The sequence below is a fragment of the Cataglyphis hispanica genome, chromosome 2 (genome assembly GCF_021464435.1).
Source record: "Cataglyphis hispanica isolate Lineage 1 chromosome 2, ULB_Chis1_1.0, whole genome shotgun sequence".
Taxonomy (NCBI): domain Eukaryota; kingdom Metazoa; phylum Arthropoda; class Insecta; order Hymenoptera; family Formicidae; genus Cataglyphis; species Cataglyphis hispanica.
This window is the reverse complement of record NC_065955.1, coordinates 1,482,945-1,509,286: the sequence shown is the minus strand read 5'-3', so window position 1 is coordinate 1,509,286 and position 26,342 is coordinate 1,482,945. Positions and strand designations below refer to the sequence as shown.

The 26,342-nt window shown below is 33.1% G+C and overlaps 1 protein-coding gene across 1 annotated transcript in view; it reads right to left on the bottom strand.

The window, feature by feature from the left end:
• The window catches only part of LOC126857157 (uncharacterized), a 244,949-nt gene that overhangs the window by 9,120 nt on the left and 209,487 nt on the right, over positions 1–26,342 (bottom strand). Inside the window, exons 4-9 of the mRNA XM_050606346.1 lie at positions 18,861–18,998; positions 9,389–9,598; positions 8,531–8,791; positions 2,392–2,508; positions 2,166–2,279; positions 1,796–1,939 (exon numbers count right to left, since the gene is read on the bottom strand). Coding sequence (XP_050462303.1) covers positions 1,796–1,939; positions 2,166–2,279; positions 2,392–2,508; positions 8,531–8,791; positions 9,389–9,598; positions 18,861–18,998 — 984 coding nt within the window. The remainder of the gene's footprint in view (positions 1–1,795; positions 1,940–2,165; positions 2,280–2,391; positions 2,509–8,530; positions 8,792–9,388; positions 9,599–18,860; positions 18,999–26,342) is intronic.

Genomic DNA, 26,342 nt, shown 5'->3' with positions numbered 1-26,342 from the left:
AATCATTCCGCGCTTTAATAAGCTCCTCATTAGTTAAGCGAGAGTAGACTATGATAATCATAATTAATTGATGCATATCATAATATGCGATTATGCATTACTCTCGCGTATACTAAAATATACCAGAATATACCAGAAGAATTCTGATATTTATTTATTTATCATTATTATTATTAATCCCTTTTTTAAATCATGATTTATTATCTTCTAACTCATCGCGAATATTTCTCTTACAGAAAAAGTAATACAAGCATTAAGTATATTATTATTAATTTTAATATTTAAAATTATTGAATTTTTTTTTTTTACATTATTAAATTGATTTCAATCATTGATTAATATTTAAATTAAATAATTGGATCATGTGTTCTTTACGTCTATGAGAATTTCTTAAATACAATTCCAATTTATATCTACTATACTTATTGTTAGATCCATAAAATAACAAATCTATTATATATTATACACAACAATATTGTGACCGACAATTATTAAAAATCAAGATTTCTTTTCTCAAGCTTTATTTTATTATTATTGAAATGAATATTCAATTTATATGAAAGCTCTTTCGGAAGTACTATCCGACAGAACATTCCGTCGGGAGCGCGACGACTGGATTAAAGGAGTTCCTGGACATAGCGCATTCGCGTGGAAATCGAGAATACGTAATGGCACGAGTCCTCCCGTGGGCGTAGAACGCTGGTCGGGCAATTAGCTAATTCCCAACGAGACGAAAGGAAAGCAATGAGACGCGAGGACAACGTTGCCGAGCAACGCCGTTTGACTTGAAACTTTTTAATTAACCCAGATCGCACGAGCGACATTTCGGGCGTCCTTCCTGCGACGCGAAACCGCGACAGGAAAAATTCAATCAAGTCAATTTGACCGCTCTGTTTTCCATTTCTTTCCGTCAATAACGATTGCCTCTAACGACTCCTTTCGAGAGCTGGGAGAAAAAGAATAATCGCCGCGTATACTCCTACCAACTTTTACATACATGTATAAATTATACGAAAGTTGAGAAAATTTAATTTCGTTCGACTAAAAGTGAGAAAAAAATTTTGTTAATGATCCATCTTTTGGACTAAGCCGATTATATATGGAATGCGATCAAAGTTGCGCTCGCTCGCTCGCTCGCTCGCTCTTTTTCTTTGTGGAGAAACGACGCGGAAATTTGGCTCTCGGCGTTTTGTCACGCTCAATGTTGAGCGTCACCACGCTCGATTTACGAGGATTACAGAGCCTTTATTGCTCTGGCGTGCAATCCTACGAAGGGGTGTAAACGAACAGGGATAGTAGTCGTGTCGCTGCGCCATTATCTTCCCCGACGCTGCAAAAAATGCGTCGGGACGCTAACAGTCCCGCGTACATATTCGCACTTTCCAGATACGCTCTCGCGCGATTGAAAAATTGGAAGATATATATGCATGCATTGTCCCCCGGATATCTCCGCGCGAATAAAACCACGATGCTGGTTTGAATTTGCCGGATGCGATTTTCGCGAAACTTGTTATTGCAATAAAATTAGAATAAAATTTGCTGAACAATTGCATCGATTCAATATGTATCGCAGAAAATATTCATTACTCATATACATACACACGTATTATTATCTTTAAATAATATATGCGCGGTTTATACAATTCTCTCATCTTTTCTATTTTCCAATTATAATAAAAATTATATTATTTTTCATTTTGCATATATGTTTATGCAAAATAAAAAATAAAAATAAGCATTAATATTACTGTCCAGTTAAAAAAGAATTTAACCAAATTTTTTTTCACACACTTACCGTCTTCTTCAAGCGAGATATAGGGGACATGTTAAGGCCAGCGATGATCGCCATCAGGGAATTGAAGTTGCCAATGTTAAAACATTCTCGAGCAGTCTCGATCCAATATTCGACGACACGAACACGTTGCTTCTTCTTTGCATGCTAAAAGAGTAAAACGAAATAATTGCCAAGTATTTGGCACATATGCAAATATGAAAATTTTTCAACAGTTTTTGAAAAATACTTTCTCATTTCAATATTTCATTTCTCTTCATTAAAAGATTTTATTTACATATTACTCAGAACAAAAAAGAAAGAACTTTTTTATCAAGAAACTTGCAAAGAATATTGGAAGAATATTGATATTTCTTAAAGTGATGATATTTACCTTGCAAACTTCCGTCGCTACGAAGTAGCTCAATCTATTAAACCATTGAACATACGATTCGAGATTTCGGGTTTTCTTCATATCTTTGAAGGATGTTTCTAAATGCGGCGACTCCTGACAGGATAATTAAAATAATAGTGTTTAACAATCTACGTTATAATAATATTGTTATAAAAGCATTTAAAGAATGCTGAATAAGATGTATAACTGTTAAAAATAAACTCACTTTAGCAAAGGCTTGCACAAATTCTTCGGGTCCGATGTAAGAGAGTCTCTCGAGTTCCACATGGGTCAATTGTTGTGCCAGCACAGTGGCTGATGGACAGAGTTCTGTAATATCCACCTGAAAGACAAAATAATATGTGTATTAAAGTGGTTCAAAGCTCTTGCAATTAAGAAAAAAGAAAGAATCCCCTTTAAAAAGAAAATAAAAATTCTAAATTGGAAATAATACAAAAAAATTGAAAAATATTTAGGTGATACTAAAAAGAGCGTCATTTCAAAAGTATAAATTTTTCGTTATTTTTAAACAAAATAACTAGGTAAAAGCATCATATATATCGTAAACATCATATTGATTCATGCTGTTTACATAAGTTACAGCGCTGCATATTTAGTTTTTTTTTTTTTTAACTTTGTTAGCTACGTCGATTTGAAAAAATTATAAAAACTTGTATTGCTCTTTTAAAATAATTAATATAATTCATCTCGAAGATGATATAAAAATAAAGATAAATATAAAAAATCATAAGAGTTAGTTTTACATGTAGCACTAATACAAGAGTCAGGAGATTCATTATTTTTAAATCTTACTTTCATCAAAATCAAATGTAGTGCACAAGAAATGTAATAGGACAAAGCATTACTTGCAAAAAAAAAAACTCGTCGCGCATAGTGCATAAATGGGCATTTACATATGTCATTTTTGACTTTTATATTTTTCCACTTCTTCTCGAGAGACTTTGGCTTTTCAGAGCTTCGATTTCTTTATCGGTCCCTGCTCGTTTTATTCCATTTGATTTGTCGACGATATTCGTTCCAATGTAACATCTCAAAGACTGATGTGACAGAAAGAGACAGAGAGACAGAAAGAGAGAAAGAAAGAATGAAGCTTGCATAGACTTTCTAGGCTACATTCTCTATCTTTATACTCTCGTTTTATAAATGTGTGAGCATATGTATACGCTGATACACACGCTTTGACAGCTTTTGAATGTTACAAGAAGTGGTATAGTGAGGGATTGGTAAATATATATATATATATATATATATATATATATATATATATATATATATATATATATTTCTCGAGTGCGGCGGAAAAGGAAAGATGTCGTCGAAAGGCAACGAATAAAATCACTGGGCTGCGTGATCCGTTTAGGAGGAAATGGCACTCTGAGACGGACTTCCTCTCCCATTGAATTATATCGTCGATCGTATTATCAAAGTGCCCGGCACACAAGTGGACAGAGTTTAACTAGGAGAAGAAGAAATTGCTTTGATGACTGATAAAAGAGCAAATTCAAGGGTTCTCGCGTGGTAAGAGTTTTGATTTCGACTGTAAAAAATAAAAGGCCATCTTGAGATGGCATTTCGAAGAGTGTTTGAAACATAAAATTTTCTTCCACGGATAAAAAATACACACACACATACTCGTAAAAGCAAAATTGTTTTGTGCGGTAAAGGCAACATTTTTTTTTTTTCGTTCTAATAACATTTTTTTTTTTACAATTGACATAAAGTCGTAAAAATAAATTCTCTATGTCCTGTCATTAACAGTAATTAATAAAATAAACAGGAGCAAGAGTATAGAAAATAAATGAGCATAGTTGTGATGGGAACTGAGTTTTATCGCTATTTTAATGGAAAAAAAAAGCATGGTAAAACTTGCGTCGAAGAAGTTACAAGGAAGTTAAAACTTTTATCTCAATGATTTAATTTGTAATGTCTTACAAATTGCCAAGTCTCAATCAAGGGAATAAAAAAGTAATTTTTAACATTGACGTTAAATTTTCCGATTGTAAAATAGCTCACATTATTAAAGGAAACGCAACGGTATGCCATTATTTGGAACTCACCATTTTTTGTATAATTCGATATTTAAAATTGCTCTCGTCTTTCATCAATTATCGAGCAATACTTTGTTTTGCTTCTGCGGCCAATTACGATAATGAAATGAGTACAGGCCAGAGTTAGTTCGTAGTGGTTTACTGGGGCAAAGTCGTTGAAAAGACCTAATCGGTCGGTGACAGTCTCGAACCGAGATAAAGTTGCGAGTTGCTTGGAAATTTCGCCGGGAGCGATAATATCCTGCGCAATGCCCAAAGAAACGTGGCTGCGAGATATTAGGTAAGTGTAGTTTCACTTTGGTACACGCACTCGCACTCGCATCGCGAGATTTGCGAGAGAATTTCTTGCATCGAGCTTCCTCCGCTGTTGTCTCATCACGTGACGAAATTATTATATTTTAATAAAAATTTAAAAAACTGCATTAAATTTGGAATAAATTAAAAATAATAAATCTCGATTTTTCTTGCATTCTAAATGATGTCCTTTTGAAATCTTTGATAATCCTTGCTATCTCTTTTTTGAATATCTTTGCGCATAATTAACATTATGTTTCTTAACTTTCAATTATTAAATATATATATATATATATATATATATATATATATATATATATATATAAATGTACAAATTATAATATGTTTTAGTTTCTGTTTTTAATAAAATTGGCTCAATTAAACTGCTACTAATGCAATAGAAATTTTAATTAGAAAGTACAAAATTTTCCTTTGCCACATTTAATGAGCTTTCACGCTCGACGTATTTGACTTGAGCGATGAATATTTAGTTTAATTGGTTTAACTGTTAATTGATTTAACAACTTGCTGATGTAGGAACACGTATAATAATTATGACGTTAAACCCATCATGCAGCAAAGAAGAAACACAATACACAATTATAAAAGTTATTTCTTTCGAATATCGCTAAACCTAAAGTCGCGAAACATGTTTTTGCAAAATTAATATCGCGATAAAATAAAATGATAGAACGTAATAAAAAATGACGCATAGATAATACCGTCTCATAAAGTTTTGTTCGAAGGAAACGAAACTCGTTCGAATCGACGGATAAAACAAATTGAAAGTTAAAACGAAATTTCTAACGAAGGAAATAGTGTACTTGTGATCTCGAGGTGTTTCTGCCAGCTCTCGATGTAGAATATAGATACTTAGAAGTTACTCGATAGAAAGAAAACAAATATCGAAAACTCATTATCGGTCTTGTAAGTTTTCTTCCGTCTTGAATAAAAAAAAATAATCTTTTTCTCGAAAAAAAAGGATGCGACACGTGCAACGAACACTTGCAACGAAAGTACGGCCAACTAATAATTAAACTCTTTGCGCTTGGAATTATTTGTATCGTTATGAAAAACGAATAAAAAGAAGTGTAGTTAGAGTCTAAAATATGAGAGAATACGAATACGCGTTTCGTTCTTCTCGCATTTTTTAATTAAAGCGTAACACGCGCGCGCGCGTATACACGTTATTTATTAAACAATGAAAAATATTGCTTCGTGCCACAATGTATGGCATGAATAAAAATTCTTGAGGAATACATATAGAACGTGGCTCAAATTTTCTAAAAACTTGTGTCTGTAGAAAGATATGAGAGTGGTGAGAGAAAGAAAGAGAGAAATATAGTATTACAATTGAATTATTGATCTCGAGCCTTATATCTCGTTTCTCTATGTAAAGTTACGTAAAGTTGTTGTCGTCATATAGGCATATTCAGAACGAGTGGAAAAAGCGCGACGAAGAGAACTTGCGGTTTAATAAGCCGGAGCATTGCAAGAGCTCGCCGTTTCTCTCGTCTCTCATTTCTTTCTCTCGATACTTGAGAACTTATTTTTTTTTTTATCTATTGAAACGTCTCCTCTTTTTAACCTATCTTGTCATGGAAGCATAACAATCTTCGCGTATCACATATGAAATCATTGAAGCAACGAAATGGCCTTCGTGGTTTTTTTTTCAAACATAAAGCTTTTTGGCGCAATAATAAACAGATTTTAACAAAATATCGTAAGTGCATAGTTAAAGAGAGCAAGGATTAAATTCGGGTTAAAATTTCAATGAGTATACAGCAGAAAATAATATCGCAACAATTAAAGTAAATTGTTATTGTATAGAGTTAATGATTTTTTTAATATAAATCGATGTTTATGAATATATCAGGAGATTATGAGAATGCTACGTTTTCACATATTGCAAAATTGCCTTATTTTCTTGTAGAAATTTTGCGACATTTACCACACAGTCGGCAAATAACCGTGGTCGCTTTAATATTCTTTGGAACGAACTCGCCAGAAATTCTATTTCACGGGTTTAATGGAAATTTTCGTGTTACCCTCGAATACCTAATTTTATTCTGGTCCCGCAAGTAACAGTTATTTCGTATTCATGGCAGAATTATTGTGTACATAAGTTTAGCATAGATTCATCCAATCTCTCACTGATATTATATTAAATTAGTATTTCAAAAATTGTTTAGAATACTATTTAAAATATAAAAATATAATTTTCGGGCAAAAATTTCAAATTTTTTATTATAAACAAAACACGTGAAAAATAGCCGAATTTTAAAGAAAATATATAAATAAATTTGAAAGTTTAAAGTTTAAAATAAGATTAAAGATATTACACGTAAAAAATCTTAAAAGTAACTCTTTTTTCTTTTTTATTCTCTTATAAAATATCTTTTCAATTTTTTAAATAAAAATATATATATGTGTAAAAACATTATATAATTTATTATAAGAAAATAATTTGCAAGATTATGTGTATTTTTTGTCGCTATAAAATTTTATCCACGAAATCTAAATTCGAATTTTATGCATCCAAATAATTTTGATAATAATGAAATAAAAACAGTCGTGTGCGCAAATAGTTTTCTGTATGTATCGGCGAAGGATTGACGTGTAAGCTTTGAACATAACGAATGCTTATTATGTATTATCTGTAGATTATTATAATTCCATAGAAATTCCGACTTTGAACGTCATCGTAATTCCTCACGTATTTACATACGAAACGATCCGCGCACCATCGAGAGAGATGCCAAGCTCGACAATTTTGTACCGATTAGCCGCGGCACGACACGGTCCGGTGTATTTAACTAACTAATGCTGCTGCAAATTACCTATTAACGGATGTTACAAGCGGCGGCAGATAGGCGCGCGATAATGAAATTAACGGAATGGTTAACGTCTCCGAGCATGGAAACTGCAACTAACCCGGTTACAGACTAACCGCGTAAAGTGCACGCGTACGTAAATGTCCAAGTTTGTGCGTTTCGATCGGTACATGTATGTATGTGTGTGTGTGTGTGTGTGTGTGTGTGTGTGTGTGTGTGTGTGTGTGTGTGTGTGTGTGTGTGTGTGTGTGTGTGGGTATGCGCGAGCATGTGTAATACACGGACATGAAGAACGGGAACGTTCGCGGAGCGTAACAGTAACCATGTGTGAAACGATCGGGAAGTGAGAGGGAACACATAAGAGGCGGGGTGTTATCCAGAGGGAGAATATTATCGCTTCATTATGTCGAAAGTTCTCGAAGGGTCGATGCGATTACGGTAGACCGAGTAATCGTGCTTTGCAACAGGGTCGGATTATATGAGTATAAATCCATATTGAAATTGCGCAACAATGCGCTACTCGGATCAAAGCGCAACCGATCAAAAGCACCCCCATGCTTTTTCCCTTATTAATTTATGATATTAAAACGATATTATAAAATCTGGTAATGTGCGACTTATATAGGTATTTTTATTCTAGATGCGGATGTCATTGGCGCGTCAAATTTTAACTATAATATTTCGTTGCCCTTTACAATTACATTACATGTACATATCAGCCAATTTGACTTATGCAAAATATATTAATATATATATATATATATATATATATATATATATTTATATGCAAAAATTATTTATATTTTATACAAGTAAAAGATGTCATCTTAATGAAACATTATGTAAGTTTTTATCGTTAACATCAGATATATTTACAAACGTTTTTTAAATTAGTTTTTCTGCGAAACAAGTGGAAACTGTTAAACGTTATCATCATCAAATTGCTATTTTATCATATCGATAGACTTTGCTGTTTTTCCCAAACATCTTGCTCTTTTTCTCTTCGACCGAATATCAACATGTACGAACTTTGACGTTAGAAACATCCGCGATATTTGCAGTTTGGAAAACGTCGTGCTAAAGCGACTAACTGACTGAGCCAAAATACGGGACAGCGAGATGCAAACTGACGGCTGCAAATGGGCGCTTGGTACGGAAACTCACAAACCTGTGTAAGCTGCTCGGTTGCTGCCTCGGTCGCCAGTCTAGCCAGGCCTTCCTCGTACCTTTCCAAGGCCGTCAGTCGTAGCAGTAAGTTTTGCAGCAATGCCGAAACTTCCTGCCTGGCCGCAGCGTCGACCGCAGCGACTTTTTGCGTGATGGATTTGACGTGACCCATCACCCTCTCGTCTCGGAAGTCGTACGGGAATGTTTCCGTCCATTCCGCCAGCAGCTGCACTAGTCGCGGCACGAAGCGATGCAGTCGTTCCTGAAATACGTACGAAATACTTTATCGTTTTTCAATGACAAAGATAAATTTTTCTTTCAAGGGACAAAAATTTTACGGAATAAATGGATAAACTAACGGAAACGGATAAGTTAAATTAAGTAAACTTATTATTGGATCGATATGGATAAAAAATAGCTCCAGAATGATAGTTTTGAAATTCTTATAATATATCGCTGACTCATAAAAGCAAAAAATAACACAATTTATATTACATAAAGATATCTTAGTATCCGCAGGAAAATGATAAGAAACTAAGATAACGAAACAGAAAGAGAGAATAGGATCTTGGTGATAAATGATTCTCTGTTAAAGTTAAAGAGAATGATTTGTTTCACTCGTGTCAGACGTGAGGTACTAGATAGATAGAGACTATGAAAAAAAGCAAAGAAAGTTTTTGCGCTCTTTATATTTCGCGATAGGTGAAGGAGACGTAATAAGAGAAGGGTAGGAACACAGACGAGAATGCATGACCCCGTGATGAAACGATAATACACGCGGCCTGCGGTGGATGCATCGTGTCGGGCAAAGGCTTTCGTGCCGGTTCGTAGATCGAAAGTATATCTACGACGTGCTCACCTTACCGCCCTCTCCATTCAGATTTTGCTGATGCTCGCAGAGAGCGCAAACCTCGCCCAAAAGCTCGTGCGGCTTGATGAAGAGCCTGGCGCTCAGCAAAAAGGCGAAGAGGTACGCCCGATCGGGATAATATTCCTCCGTAGGTACCATATGCTGCACCAACGCCTCAAGTGAGCCTGAGACGAGGTTGCCGTCTCGGTACACCAAAGCCTGAAACAGTATACGGGTTGGCTTGAGTAAAGTAACATGATGCTGCCAACTCAACTTGCTATTCTGCAGTGGACCCGCGTACGATATAATAACGCTTAATATACGAGTAATAGAATTCCGAAAGTTGAAAGTTAAAACTTATCTTGGATGACATCATCTTTCCGCTATCAGATTTTCTATTTATCAACGTTAAATTATTTTTTTTTTTTTTGCAGAACGCAGCATTAAAAGTATATCTAAAATACAATTTAAAATATACTTTTAGAAAATTATAATTTTTGATTGTAATAATTTTTATATTATTTTATTAATGCTTTTGCGATTTGAAAATTTTTTTATCCGCAATTTTCATCTCCTGTTATCAGCCACATAACGAGACTCAAACGAGCAAAAAGCGTCGTATGTGTGTCGCCTCTTGAAATATGATTGTAAAATACTAAAAAATGATACACGCGCTTTTTTCTTACGATTATTACATACCACAATTCGCGCAATTAATTAATTTTCGCGCGATTGTGGAGAAATATCTTTGCCGTGCAAAGTGCTACGCTATAATTCTGTTAAGCTAATTAGTGCACGCGCGAGAGCAATTAACGATGTTTTCGCGAATGAGTGCCGTGTGAGTATCATGAGGAAGTAGAGAAGAACAAACAAGAGGAGAGAAGAGGAGGTTCGTGACGAAGCATTCGGTGACAGCAAAGTGATCCTCCCTACAGGAGAAGCAATTTATAATTTATATAATTTTTTTGCTATTTTTGCGAAATTAATTGCCAATTTATTTTTGAGATTCCATTGGTTTCCATCATATATGTATAATATAATACGTATATAAGAAATTAATGTACATATAATTTTTATAAAATTATAAAATGTGTATATATTTTTTATATATGTAAAATTTTACATATTTTATATAATAATACTTTTATACACATGCGTATTACAATTGTGCGTTAATTATTTACGTCAATAAAATTTGTTCACTTGATGCTTGCATAAATGTGTGTTATAAACTGATGACAATGCGTAATTTAAAAAAGTTTTGAAGAAAATTTTTTCCCCATCCGTGTAACGTTTCTGGTATGTGGGACTTTCACAAGTTCATACGTGCGCGGAATGTAGAATTTCTGGTGGATACCGCCGAACGATTCCGCGGAACGCGCTTTTCAGTTAGCTCGTTCCAAAGTTGGCGAATGCTAAATCTGCGCATCGCCAAAGTCGCGCTCACAACCGAGATAACAAGCTGTCGGAGATTCAAATTGGATCCCAACTTAAACTTATCACGTCTTAATGCGGCATTGACGAGGTAATATTTCCGCCACGAACGACCGTCAAGTTCTTGTCGCATTACCTCGGTAAACGTCGATATGGCATTCCATAAGTGCGCATTTGCATTTTGCATACAAACGAGTATAAATAAAATTAAATGTCTGTATCTTTATAAAGAATTTAATATTTTATTAGCATAGGAATTAATCGTTGCAAGAAAAGATTGATAAAAAGATTCATATATTGTTTTTTTTTTTTTTATCGTGTTGCAATCACACGAAATTATTTTCATTATACTAGTTTCATAAAAGCACTCGGATAACTGATAAACTTGTATGATCCATATGGGATTGAAATGGCTTAAGCTTAACTTCCGGTAATGCAACATCGACGAGATAACGTTTTCGGCTCAACTCGCGAGTAGTGTAGAAACTTTCTATCCCAACAGCCGGTCGGGTTGTACAAGTTAATGTGAAAGTGTGAAAATCCAGCCCTTGCTGCAGTATCCTAAATTTCTCTCTAAAGCTCTCCAGCTGATTAAAGGTAATTTCATTATCTCAATAATGCATTTGTATTTCCGTAATGTAACTAGATTTTATTAGAACTTTTTTATTAAAGACATTTTGTAATCCTTGGATAAAAAGCAAATTTATAATTTAATATCATTCTCTTTTTTTTTTTTTTTGATATTTAAAAAATTCTCATATTTCTCTATTTCCTTTAACAAAAATTTAACATCAAATTTTTAAATTAGATAGACACGTTTAAACTCTTTCGAGACAAGTTTTCACATAACAACATAATAGTACATTCATGTTCATCAACCTTCATAAATAAGACGTGTGAATATTATTTTAAATTCTTGTAATGATTTTCTAATAAATGTCAGTAAGGGAACTTTAGCTTGAACTCTGCGTAGTATTTTATGATGCTGGATGAATATTGTTCGACTAGGACTTTACGTGGCTTTGAGAAGTTTTAGGTTCAATTAGTTTATTGAAACGGAGGGCGGAAGGTCGTAACGGTACGGTACTATTACGAAGTTTCCACGGATCGTAAAGTGTCTCCATCCGTGCCACCTATTTCCCGTTAACTACGAGTAACAAAGTGAATACCCTAGTGTTGTTTCCCGTTCCTCTTTTCCCATGTTTTCGATTCGGGTCACGTCTGTTATCTTTCAGACAAGAATTAAGTCATGTCATTTCGAAGAAATTTCAATCAAAAAGTTGTTTTTAAATAGAGCTTGCAGTTAATGACTACGTTATGGAATCCTAAATGAACGTGCATGTTTATTTATTGTTCCTTATTTCATTCGTTTTGCTTTTATTTATTTATTTTTATAAACATACATGTCTCCATTTTTATTTAAAGATGTTTATATAACTCTGCTATTTTTTATTGATGCTCGAAGATAGCTCGAAAATACGTAATAAGTATCTTCTTTGTGTTTTATGTGTCTTATGTGTTTCGATTTTCTTTATAAAGTATACCGAGGAAAGTATAATAATAAATCTTTGATAAGGAAAATTTCTGGCGAAATACTTTGCTAATAAAACATGCATTGTACAAGACGACGCAATTAGATAGCGATTTATTAAGGAACCGCGAACGAAAGGGAACTTCCTTAAAGAAAATCGGATAAGATAAAAAGTTAGGTAGAACACTTTTCTTTTAAAAAAAGCTGCTATCGTAAAGACTAATCGTAAGGCTGATGAAAAAAAATGAGAAGATCCAAAAAGATGGGATAAAGTTTCTTCTGAGTTGATAGCAAGTTTAATCTGCTTCATTTTATTAAAAAAAAAAAAAGAAAAACTAGTTTTCTCTTTCTTAAGGCCACATGGCAGAGAAATGCAAAAGTCTAACGGACAAAGTACGGAAACATTCTGCACATGAGATTAATCAGGCGAAAAAACGAAGACAAAACAAAAAAACAAAACGCGCGCTATTCTGTGAAAGGCTTCTTTGTACTTTGAATAAAGCTTTTAACATCTGTGATATAACTCCACTTGCTTTACGTGGCTTATTAATGAGATGATAAAACGCACAAAATGTAGAACCTACTAGAAAAAGTAATGTCAAGATATGCAAGTAAAGTAACTCTCACAATGCAAAGTTGAACATAGAAATATTCCTTTTATATAATCAACTTATATTGAGTTTGAACTAGACTTTATAAAGCGGACAGGACTTTTTACAATGTTACAAAAATAGATAAAATCAAATTTTACAATTGAAGATTAGGATATTTAATCTCCCCCTAATTTTCTTTCTTAAACTTTCATATATGTGACAGATAGACAGTATCACGATTGAAACGAAAGAAATATTGCTAATTGACTTTGCAAAACTTTGCTATTATCACTTAAATGGTTCAAAGCGCATCTTCAGTAATTGAGATGCAGATTTATTTGTAGAGTAAAACTCTAAAATTCATCTTTTAGATAATAAAAAAAAATGTATGAAAATAAAATCACTTATTCTTATATATAATGATAAAGTATGGAATAATAATTTGGTATTAAAAAAAATCAAATTATTATCAATTTTGTCGAAAACTGATTCTTGTTTCTTGAAAAATTGATCTTATATTTAAAAAAAGACGAGGAAAGAATTTATACAAATGTCGATGTTAAGACAATGTTTGGATCAAATGAAAAAGTTAGAGGTTATCAAAAAGTGATAAAATAACAGATAAAAGTCAAATAAAGACGAGTTTATGTATGGCTTACTTTCTTGATTTATGATTCGAGCTGTTATTTGCAACGCAGGCGTTGTATTTCCATATATCGGGATAACGTAACGTTCTTTATATCCAAAGGATGTCATGGGTGTCTTGGGATTATGCGAGAACGTTACAAGACGTATTTAGCATAGTATTACATACATATCGCTAAAATCTTATCTCATACACTGAATATATGTTTAAGGTGTAAACCGTCTTACGAAATAATCGGATAGTTTCAAAATAAAAAAAAAAACCTAAAATAGTGGCAATTTCGTGGATAAAAAGAGAGATATTTGAGAAAAAAACATGATTTAAATTTTGGAAAATTTGACATTTTATTAGAAACAATCTTTTATTAATTTCCGATATTATAACCAATATTTACTATAAGATACAAAATAATGTTTCATGCTATCAAACTTTATAATAACTTTCTGGGAGAAAATTCTTTTTAAAAAATTTTAATATATTCCGCTTCTTTCACTATTTATTATTTATTTCCACTTTAATTAGAATTATGCAATCTTTTTCATATCAATATGCTTATCAATTATCAAACGTTCTCGCATTGTGATAATTCGCGTTCCCGAGTGTTTAAAAGGTTTAATAAAGCAGATTCGCGGCCACTTGTGAATGCGAGTATGAAACGTTTCACCAACGTTTTTCATGATATAAGCGAAGAAAAATGTATAATGCTGGGAAGATAGGAAATAATGGAGGTGGAAGAGGGTTGTGAATTCAAAGCCCCTATGCTGCCGAGCGCTTCTTTGTTAATACCTACCGCGCATCGGGCCTTCCTTTCTCTTCTCTACCCTTTTCATCCGCCACATTCTCTTTTCACTTTTCGATAAACGCGTTTCTACCCCGCTTCTACTCCTTCGGCTGTGACTACGGTTTTTGCCGGTATCCGGCTTAATAAAACGTTCTGCACCTCTTTCACCATTGGAGCACCTATCTATGTGTAACTGTTTTTTTTCCAATGCATTTTTGTAATTCGCATCAAGCAGTTATATTTTTTTTTTGAAAACAGCTGTATATTTTCTTCATACAAATTGATTTCTCTTATTATTTTGTGCATAAAAGTATCGAGATGAGATAAAAAATGAATATTTTATCAGATATTTCAAAGAATTTATGTCAAATTAAAGAATAACATATTTTAGCCATTTTATTTTTATAACTTTTCATGACAAATATTACGAGAAATCTATTTATACAAAAAAAAAATAAAATAAAATGATTTTATTTAAAAAAAAAAAACTGAGTTGCATAAATGTATACTGAAATATAACATGCTAGGATGGCATCATATTCAGTTTGCTTCCTGTATGTATACTCCACAACTTTTATTTGAACAATTATTTCCAACACCTATTGTTTACGAGTTATTGATGTATTATTTTACACATTTGTATATGTATGTATATATAATTTTTTTCGTAGCGGAATAGTGATAAAATGTTGTTCCGAGAGCCATCAAAAGAGAGGAAAAACACGAGAAAGAAAAAAAGTTACATTTAAAAGACAAAAAATTCAATTGTACGTTATTTATTTAACTCTTAAATTTATTTTATTATTATTCTACTACTATTTTTCATTGCTAATTACTTTTTTATATATATATATATAATTAATGAGTGTCGATTAAATTGAGAGAAAAATCTGAGTTAAAATATATTTAAATGCGGGCTGCATAGATATATACGTATATATAAGAAAAGCATTCCTTCCCATAACTCGGTTCCTTTATTACACAACATTAACGCTCGTCGCAGATGGCCAGGAAGAAATTAAAGAAATTTGCATAATCACGAAACCGTATTGTTACTCTTAACTTTGGTCGGACATTTTGCTAATCTACCGTTTAATTAAGCAAATATGCGAGTGTCTATGTTAGCAGATGTTCTATGTGCATCTTTCTAATATTTCTTGCTACTTCGCTTGAGTAAATATATAAGCAACGATAATCTTTCTCTTCTTGCTTTTTAGCTTTTTTTCCGAGTGCAAGAATTAAAAAAAGATACCATAAAAAAAAATAAAATATATGAAACTTGAAAGAAAGTAAACATCGTATATTTATCAATAATTGTTCAGCTTGGAGAAAACTTGGTGTTAGTGTTCGCTTTTGTGAGATATTTCGAGATAGTATGTTAGTATAACTTGAGTAAGAGAAACGTAATAAATTGGCAGCATAATGGCAATGAAATTGATTTTCTTTGCCACGGTAAATTGGTACAAGACACTCAGGATAGACCCTTACGCTCTCGATTCGTCTGTGTCGCTCCTAAATCACTCACTCGAGTCGATTGAAAAGTATAAAGAAATTTCGATTTATAGATAGCAAATAATATTAAAAACATTAATTCTTTTTTAGATAATAAAAACTATTAAGCAAAACATTTGTAATGTCCGTGAATATTATTATACAAAATAATAATACATGTATTTTAAATAATTCTTTCTCGCCCTTTCCCTTTCTTTCTTTAACAGTTCAGATTTTATTATTCAAATTCAAAATGATTACTTATGGCTTTATGGCTTAAATGTTATTTAGTTCTACATCATGGTTTAATTAATAATCATAATATGTTTAATATATTCTAAACAAATAATGTGGTAACAGACGTGAAAGAAAGAGAGATAGAACAAAGTAAAAAAAAAAAGAAAATAAGATATCTACATATATATATATATATATATATACACAAATATTTTTTTATGCTTTCTTTACTATAAAATCTAATAATAAAATTTGCTTTATAATATATAGTATACATATACCTCCGCTATGTACACCCGCTTGTTTTTTAAACAGAGCGTGAAGAAAAATGTATTGTGATTTCTAGAAACTATGTTCCATTACATATTGGCGTGAGAGAATATGCGAGATATAAATATTCCTGATCCTACCACGTTTCCAATTTTACTTCTGTCACATAAGTGACGCAGAGATGAATACGCAAATATATAAGGATGGTCACGGATGGGCTTCAATATATCGAAACAGAAAATGGGACAACGAGTTGTAGTAAGCACAATAAAACGTTCCCAGCTTCATCTGGCCTGCCGTGCCACCGAAGCTCGCGTCCCACCGCTTTTCGATTATAAATTGCTAGACGAGAGCAGCAAACGACGTAAGCATCGTCGATTTTGCTGGCGCATGTAAATCGATAGACACCGAAAAAATTGCAAAAAATTCGGCCGAGATGGAAAAGAGGAAGAGCCCGGAGAGAATGGGGACAGTGATGAAAAAATTGTTAACGCCTATTGGTAGCGCAGACATTTCGAACGAACGGACAATCAACGGTGGGCGCGAGCTTTTCCGGAAGCTCGATTAAAAATACCTATAAAGCCAGATGAATAATATCGATCACTAGCAATCCAATTGGATTTCGCAAAGATAGTTTCGTTACTTATACGTATACTCAAAATCTCCTTTCATTAACTGCGCATTCAAAAAATATACAATATTTTCTTTTTGAAATGTTTTTGTTAAAACACGCATATAATTGCATAACTAAAAATGTAATTATTTAAATAAATAAATATGTAAAAAGTTAGGCGTTATAAGAAGAAAATTATTAAAGTAAAAAATCAACAATATTTTTACGTAAATATTTTACGTGTATTATATGTACAGAGAGAGAGAGAGAGAGAGAGAGAGAGAGAGAGAGAGAGAGACTGCATTATCAATTTAATACATATTAATTAATTAATTAATGATTTGTAAATTATATATATAATTTTCTTTTTAATTTGATGTAAAATAGATCATAAATATGAAGAAATCAAGAAGAGCAAATCAGAAAAGATGTTTTGGGAAAAAGAAGAGTAGTGATAATATGTGATGGTGTATTAATAAAGGTCCATATAATGCACATATCGTCGAAATCTCAGAATCTGTGAATGACCAGTCGCTTCTCTCCATCTCTTCGCATTCCTTTTGTCCGACGTTCACACATAGATTTCCACCCTTTGCCACTCATTCCTCCGCTCTTCGAAACTCGGAGAGACGAATAACGGAGGGGCGCAGATAACGGTTTTAATTCCGTGCAAATAGATCGACGTGCGAAAAAACGGTTGGAAGAATCGTCGGAGAGGCGGATTGATGGATTGCCGGGAACAATGGTTAACTTCGGAAGTAATCGCTTAATTCCTGAATTCCTAGCTAGCTTCTACCGCTCGGTTAGATCCCATATTGCATACTTTCCGGATCTTGCTGTTTCCCTTCCTTTTCCCTTTTAACTTATGGATGTTACTGTGCATAAACGTAAATTTTTTTTAATCCTTTCACGCACACGAATGGATTATTCCCTTCTCCAACAAAAACTGAGCAAAAAATTCTCTTATATAATTATTTATTATATCATTTCTTTCATCAATTCGATGTGATGTAATTTTTATTATTTAATTATATGTTTCTATAAATTTGAAAGTAGAAATTTTATTAAAATTTGTGCACACTGATGTCGGAAATGCAATATTCATAATTTCAGCAATAAAATACATGTAGCGGGTTTGCATTTCAAATGAAATTTTGAATGTAGAATGTCTTTTGAATAACTTAGAGGTCGAGCGTAATCACAGTGATTTCCCACATGACACGACAGCGCAAGACTTCTTTTTTTTTTTTTTTTTCTCTCTCTTTACTTTCACCCTACTAGTCCCGTGGTACGCGGCAATAAAAGGGTCCACTCAAACTAAAGTAGAACGAAGTAAACAATAGCATCCGGTGCAACGAATAGCCGCTTTGCCGGTCGGTTCTTTTGCCATATAAAACTTTCGTTGCGGCAGCGACGGTTCTCGCACTTGCGAGAAACTTTTCCAAAAGCGTTGAAATTATTGACAAAGAAAGACAATGTTCTACTTCCATTTGGTCCATCGAGAGATGCCGTTTTGCCCGCCGAAATTCATTAACCGCGAAAAGTATTCAAATGAAATCAAGTTTTAAGAATACAAAGAGTACCATTGCAACATTTCATTGCAGATATTATGAAAAAAATAATCATACAACGGGTTATTATGTAAAGAATTCTAGAAATAATTTATAAAACAAGCGATGCTGAATATATATGTATCGAAAATATGCAATTTTAATTTCCTATAACGGATGATAAAAAAATATGTCGCATAATGCTATGTATTATATTTAACATTTAATTCATTTAAAAAATTATAATATATACAGAGAGAAAGTTATGCGTATATATATATATATATATATATGTATATATATATATATCAATTGCGAATTATGTATGTACTTACGAGCTCTGTATCTATGCCAGCACCATCCCGGATGTTTTCATGATCGGCACCAGCACCATTGACCATCCCAGCACTTGAGCCGGTACTACTCGCGCCTGCTTTCCCACCAGCACCACCGGCTGGTGTTTGCGGTAAACTCTGAAAAATAATAAAAAAAAAAATATCTTCAAGTGAATATAATTTACATGCACACAAACACACATGTGTTTCTAATCAAATAAATTATTGTTCGCGTAAAATAAAAATACAATGACATAATGGCTTGCAATATTATTTGCTTTAGTCTCGCTACATCATATATATATATATATATATATATATATATATATATATATATATATATATTTGAAAATGATTTTATTTTGCGATAAAGCATCTATCGAATTTACATTGCCGTTGGGAGTTCGATAACGCGACGGTGCCCGATTTGTTTCCCGTCGAAATCCGCGCTGAAATCTCTCGCCTCAATTTCGTCTCAACGATATCGTTCCTTTTACTCGCAACGTCTTGCAGCTTTCTACGAACTCTTCCTCCAAAGCGTTCTATAGCGAGAGAAGCTACAATTCGCCGCGAGCGCTGGCTTTTACGAGGGGGATTAGGCGGTGTAAAAGGATGGTCGTAAAGGGAAATTTTGCCGAACGTATTTGCCCCGATCGTCCTGTGTGGCCGGAGCGAGAAAAATAGCCACCGAGAACAAAGCAATTTGTATGCACTGGGGAAATGTGCGACAACATTATGTACTATCGACTTTACCCCATTTCGCATTAATGGAACGTGAATCTCTCTCTCTGTGTGTCGGCGGGGGCTCAACGAAAGGATTACGATGCGGTCTTTAAATCAATTTCGCCAACGTGATGGAACTCCTTGAGTTCAGGATTGATCGCCTGCCATTCGCGTCCCGGATAAGGGCGAAACATCGCGAAAACTTTTCACGTAACATCCAGTTGACGAGCGCTCTCAATGACAGGCGGTAATTTTTGAATAATCTACCCAGGCGTACGTCTCCCGCGAGATAAAACGTGCGATATTATTTTCTGAGTAAGATTGATTCAGTTCTTCTTTTTAACCACGCCTATCCATCCGGATATTTATTGGTTACGCGCTAAGGTGATGCTTTTCTATTTCAAACAAATATCGATACTAAAAGATATCAATCTTTGTATTGACAATTTGTAATGCATCATTTTATCATATTTTATATAATAAAACTCTAACTAATAAATGCACTTTTACGCTAGTTTTCTTTACAATATATAATAAATTAAATTTTTTTTTTAAATTACGTTAATTATTTAAATTCTTAACTATAATAATCGCATGCATAATATAACGATTCGCCACAAGTATACCACAAGTGCTTTAGCTTTTATTTTTATTTTCTCATTCTTTTTTTTCCCTTTTTACGTCATAAAATGATTATACCTCTTATTTTTTTAAATTAAAAGTTTAAACGCACACTTTCTTCAGAGATTTTAAATAAAAAAGAAAATTTTATGCGATCAATAACTAATACATGTTGATGTCCAACTATAAGCAGTATTAATCGCATTTTACAATCTGAAAGCGAAAACAAAAAAGTAAGTGTTACCTAGAAAAAACAAAAATTTATCCTTTACAGAAGGAAAAGTTGCATTAAGAATGCTTTCAAGATCAAACTAGCTAATCGATGAAGTAATATTACATGATACTCTCCTTTAATGTGTACATAGTACGTGCTTTGTATCCGTCAAAGTGGCACGGGTGAGATCGCGAGTAAACAGGGAATAAGGACATTCTTCGTCAGACGAGACTCTCCCTCTGAAAGGGAGAGATCCGAGTTAAGATTAACTATTGCCACCCTCCCCTCTTTCCCCCCCCCTTCTTTCGACTCTATCATTTCCCGTCGGTATCGTCGTGTTTCGTGTATTGGTAATAGCGCAAAGTGCTCTTCTCGAAGTAATAGCAGCCCGAAGACGACCCTTTAAGCGACGTTCAGCACTTTACGACCGCTCTTTATAAGGACACCTTACTCTCTGAAGCGCGCGCACCGTCAGAGTTTCTCATCTTTCTCAACACTTCCGCGAAAAACGATTCACTTCCGCGTGACTCCGGAAAAAAGTAGCCGAAGCGTATACAAGGCGGAAATTCTCCCGAGATGCAGTTTGCTGCAACCGTAGCGTTTTTTTTTTTTATTTTCATAATCAATAAAACGGTGATTAAAGAAAAAGTAATTTTCCATTTCCTGATCGATCTTCAAGCTGCCTGACATGCAGACGCTCTCGTTAGAGTCCATCTAATAAATTTCGATCTCTCAATTGAATTTTAATAAAATATTTTTGCAGGCACATTGGCCGATAAAAAGTAAAAAAATTATGCAACAGGTATTATGTACTTAATACGGATATATACAAAATATTTATTATAATTCATTTTCTTCTATTTCAGCCTTTCATTCTTTTTGCATTATCATTTTGTAACTTATTTATTTTTTGCTTTAAAAACAGAAAAAAAATGTATATTATTAATTACTAGTGTATTAAAATAGTTGTTTTTTTTATCTTTTACATTACTATTAAATATGTGACATAGGGTCCGCTGTCCAAGCAGTGCTCTGTAATGCTTACTAATGCTCAAGCAATGCCTACTAATGCTCACTCTCTTCAAGTAATGCCCATTAAAGGCAGTGCCTAGTAATGCTTTCAATCTATGCATCACAATGCCCTGAGCGGTAATTTCCGTTTTTTTTAATTGATCTGGCAAATTCAAAGCGCAGACATTCTCATTAATTTCAACAATAAATTTTAGATTTTCAATTATACGATGTCATGGATGACGTTGTTGAATTAAACTGCTTCGAGATAATTCATACCATAAATTACAACAATATCCGCCTCGTTATTATAACAATCCGTTCATTAATTTCATATTTTCTCATTTTTTATTTTTTGTTTTTACCACTTCGTACACAACTTTCAAATTTTCTCGAACAATTTTCGGATAGTGAGGTAACGTCATAACGAAACTAACTTCTACACGACATCTTATATCGGCGTAAACTATCTTGCCCGTACCGCCTTTATCGATGAGCAAAGAACGGAAAAAAAGAAGGACAGCGTTTCGCAGTCACCGGGTGCGCCTGAGAATTCTTCTATAATAAAAGTGAATTTTCTCCCAAAGACCGTAAAGTGCAACATAAAAGAGCAACTAACGCGGTTCCGAGAGTTCGTGCGCAGTTGAAAATGTAAAGGAGACGTATTTGCGAAATAGAACGTAGCGTGAATAGAGAAGGCTGACAAAGGATTTTGATATCCAAAGAAAATAGCTTATTGAATAATTATTAAGTTTCACATTTTAAAGTCATGATTTTAAAAAATCATGAAAAAATAGATAATACATAGATGAATGTTAAAGTAATCGACTCGTCATATATGCTATTTAAATTATCCTCAATTTATACTTTTATTACAGGATTTATAATTAATAATATACACTTTGAATCAATGTTTTGTTAAGGAAAAGTTTTTCTTCTTCTTCTTCTTCTTCTTCAGACCAATAGAGCGAATCGATGTTTTGCTAAGGAAACGTTATTTACAATTAATTTATTTTTTCAAAATATATATTATATATTTAAAAAATGCTTTTTGACACAATTATAATATGCACTTTTGCATAAATATCACAATTTATTTCGTTATTATTTAAAGAGAATTATTGAAATTCATTCTGTTAATTTATACACACTTATTGATATCTCGTTATTGATGTCTGGTTATTCGTTGACTCCAACTACTGTGTATGAATATCACATCCTGAAAGACAATTTATAGATAGATATATTTCATCAGAGTATATTTCAAAATATTTCTTTACACATCGAACTGATCATATAAATAAAATTTTAATAAAATACATATAATTTGCCACAATATCATAGCGCAGATATACACATAGCAACATATATATATATATATATATATATATATATATATATATATGTATTATTTAAAATAATGTCAAACAAATCTTCTTAGCAATAAATGAAAATGAAAGAAGCATGATTTCGTTCACAACTAAATTGTATGTAAAGATTGTTAAATTGCAACAAAAATAAAGTAAATGCGAGTTTACAAAGTTTGTTTTGTTGGAAAAGCTCTAAGATCGAAAATATGCATTTTATATTCTTTTACATTGCACGGAAGCAAAATAGTTTTCGTCATATTTTCTTTTTTTTTTTTTTAAGAATATGCGCAAAAACTTTTGCAGTGAGATGACGTGCACATGTGGAAATGTTTAATTTATCGCACCTCATAAATCTCGATTTTATTGTTTTAGGGGGTTCAATATTTGGCGCGAACGAAAAGGTGACGCAAATGCCGTAAATCTCGTTTACGTCGCGAGTTGGGAAATGCGCACAAGAGGCGCGTCGCATTTTATTTTGGGCATCAGCTTTTATTTTGATCAAAAGAATTTTATTCATTGAGCCAACTGAAAAGAGTAAAAGAAGAAAGACTTTGTGTAAAAATCGAGTTTATTGATTATTATTAATCATATTTATTGATTATTTAATATACTCAAGTGTTTAAGCTAAAGACGATATTTTGTCAAGATTCAGTCTCGTAAACCTAAAGGCTTTGCTCACGTGAAGTGAAGAAGTGTAAGTGCGCGCGTGAACACCGAGGGCACTGACAAAGGGCGTGGAGGTGCTAGCTACAGTAAAGGCGAGTAAAATGTGAGAGAGAATGGGAGGTGCTGAGAGAAAGGGCGATATTACAGAGTCGGAATGCTTAGCTATTATTACTCGAGAAACTCAGGAATTTCTCCATTATTTAAGACAGCCCAATACGTGTTCCGACAAAAGATAGAATATTTTCTCTATGACGCAAAATAGTCGAATAAATATTATATGATAGAACTAGTAATCAATAAAATAAAAAAATCGGTGAAAAAAGAAAGAAATAATTATCGTTTTTAATTTAATAAATTAATAAAAAAATTATTGACTTGGCATTAGTATGTATTTGAAAGATATGTGCGAAACCAAAATGATTATTAATATATTTTCTTCTCGAAACAAATAATTTAAACAAATTTATCTCTCAATCTAAATTTGAGCAATAATATATTAATACAAAGTCTTATTTTTTAGAAAAAAAAGAAAAAATGATATATTTGCATTCTTTTATTATTATTAAAAATAAGGATCCATACAGCTTGTGTCATATCTGTATAATATTGTAGGAAACTTGGAAACTAGAATAAAGAACTTTGATTACGTGATCTCAATTTAAAAAGGGTAATTCCAAAGCTGCGCAATACATGACAATGTAAATATCATAACGCACATAATAAGTCCCAATTGATTGACAGAAGATTACGTACATAAATGAGATTTCAAATTTAAAAAAAAAGCTTATATTTATTATATTATATATATTGTTTATTATATATTTATTACATTATATATAGATACTAAAGAGATTTTCTTCCCGTTTAATAATAATGATAATAATAATAATAATAATAATAATTATATGGTTTGATTTAAAGTTTATTATATTTTTTATAACGAATGTACATAATATGTAGTTTTTACTCGAAATAGAATCTGTGAGAGATAAAAGCTGCTGATTCTAGATTTTCCATGGTTGTCGATATTGTCAATTGTAGAACATCACGATAGAATCGTTTTTATTGTAGAGACAAGAAAATGTAAGAGGAAAATCTTCTAGATAAAAAGATCCCGACAAAGTGAAAAGCAGGACAAGAGCCGGCGAATAGGAGGATTAAGCGGCCATGCGTATGAGACATTTTCGTCGTCGAGAACTCGTGAGAGCACGATCCGGAAGCTTTCGGAACGACTATAACGATTTTCACAGTAAACATTTGCCCATAGCTTACGCTTGCTCTTGTGGCTCAAGTTAAATTGCCTTCAAAATTGCATCTCCGCGGGCGACGTGCTGCAAGAGAACCTGAGCGAAGAGTGCCGCCGCGAATCACTCGCATAAATTTTGACCATAAGCTCCGTCCGAATTCGCGTAACGGCAGTCGCACGTGTAATTAAACGATAATGATGATATAAGCAATGTGTCAACAAATTATAGATCGCGAATCGCAAAGCCAGCGGAGTTTTTATGAAATGGTCTCTTCTGTGTGTGTGTAAAGTATTATAAATAAAATATTTTAAATGTCACTACCAAATGAGCCATCTTCATCTCTTTTTCAATAAAAATTAAAAACACACACACACACACTCTCTCTCTCTCTCTCTCTTTCTCTTTGTGATAACGGAAAAGAAATTTAACAAATTTTAAAGTTTGTTTTAAAATAATAAACGTAAAAATATGTGCCATATGCCATATAATTGTCATAGTACGATATCTAGTTTGTGTATAAATTTAAACAAAGAATATAACCAACATTTTGCAATAAAGAAATGTAAAAAATGTTCAAAGCATCAGTGCAATGCACCTCTTGTTGCGCTAGTGTCGTTGCCAAAAGTGCAATCACTTATTCATCGTCGCGGTGGTGCAGCGAGTAACATGGCGTGCTCCATTTGCGGTGGCAGAATTGGAATTCCAGCCAACATTTATCTTTTTTCGAGTAGCATATGTACATACATATGTGTGCATTATAGTTTACCAATAGAACGGAAATCTGTGCCAAAATTATCCCGAGAAATTGAGCTATTTCGAAAATGATATATCCATTCTCGCTTGCAATCAATGCGGTTGCAAATACAGCTTTTTTAAAAATATTTTTCACCTGAGAATTGAGATTAATATAATTTCGGCAATTTTCGATGCAAAATTATAGGGATACAAAAAAATAGACGTGCTTGTATTTGAAACCTGAACTCACTAAAATTGCTCGGTCTCCTTGGATTCATATTAAAAATTTAGACGTTAAATCTTTTATTGTATTCATCCTCGATGATAATTCCTGATCGCAATCACTTTTATCCCAATCATCTACTTCGTCGACGACTAATGTTCACAAAGGAGGCAGTAAATTTGACGTCAATGCTATTCACCGCGGATTAGGCACAACCAATGTGTGCATCGACAGAATGCAGTGGTGCGTAAATCGCGAGTATAGGACGGACACGTGTGAGAGAAAGAGAGAGGGCGAGGGTGAGCATAATGGCTTTCCAATGTACTGTGCGAGTAGGGAGCGAAACATTGGCGTGAAATATTTATCGCTAAGCAGTCGAGATAATGCACGCGCAAACTGGAATTTACTTGGTTTGCAACCAGTGTGAAAGGCGCTGCCAGGCCTTTGCTCTCAGGATCGTTTTACGTTAATCCATTCCACGGCGCGAGTATCATATTATTCGCATTCGCGTTTCCCGTAGGGAAATTTTTTTTTCATACATTATCACTGTCTAATTAATTTTTTATTACAAAGATCCATTTAATTATAACTTAATAATTTATATTACTCTGCGCGCATTGTATACGCATATATATATATATATATATATATATATATATATATATATTTATA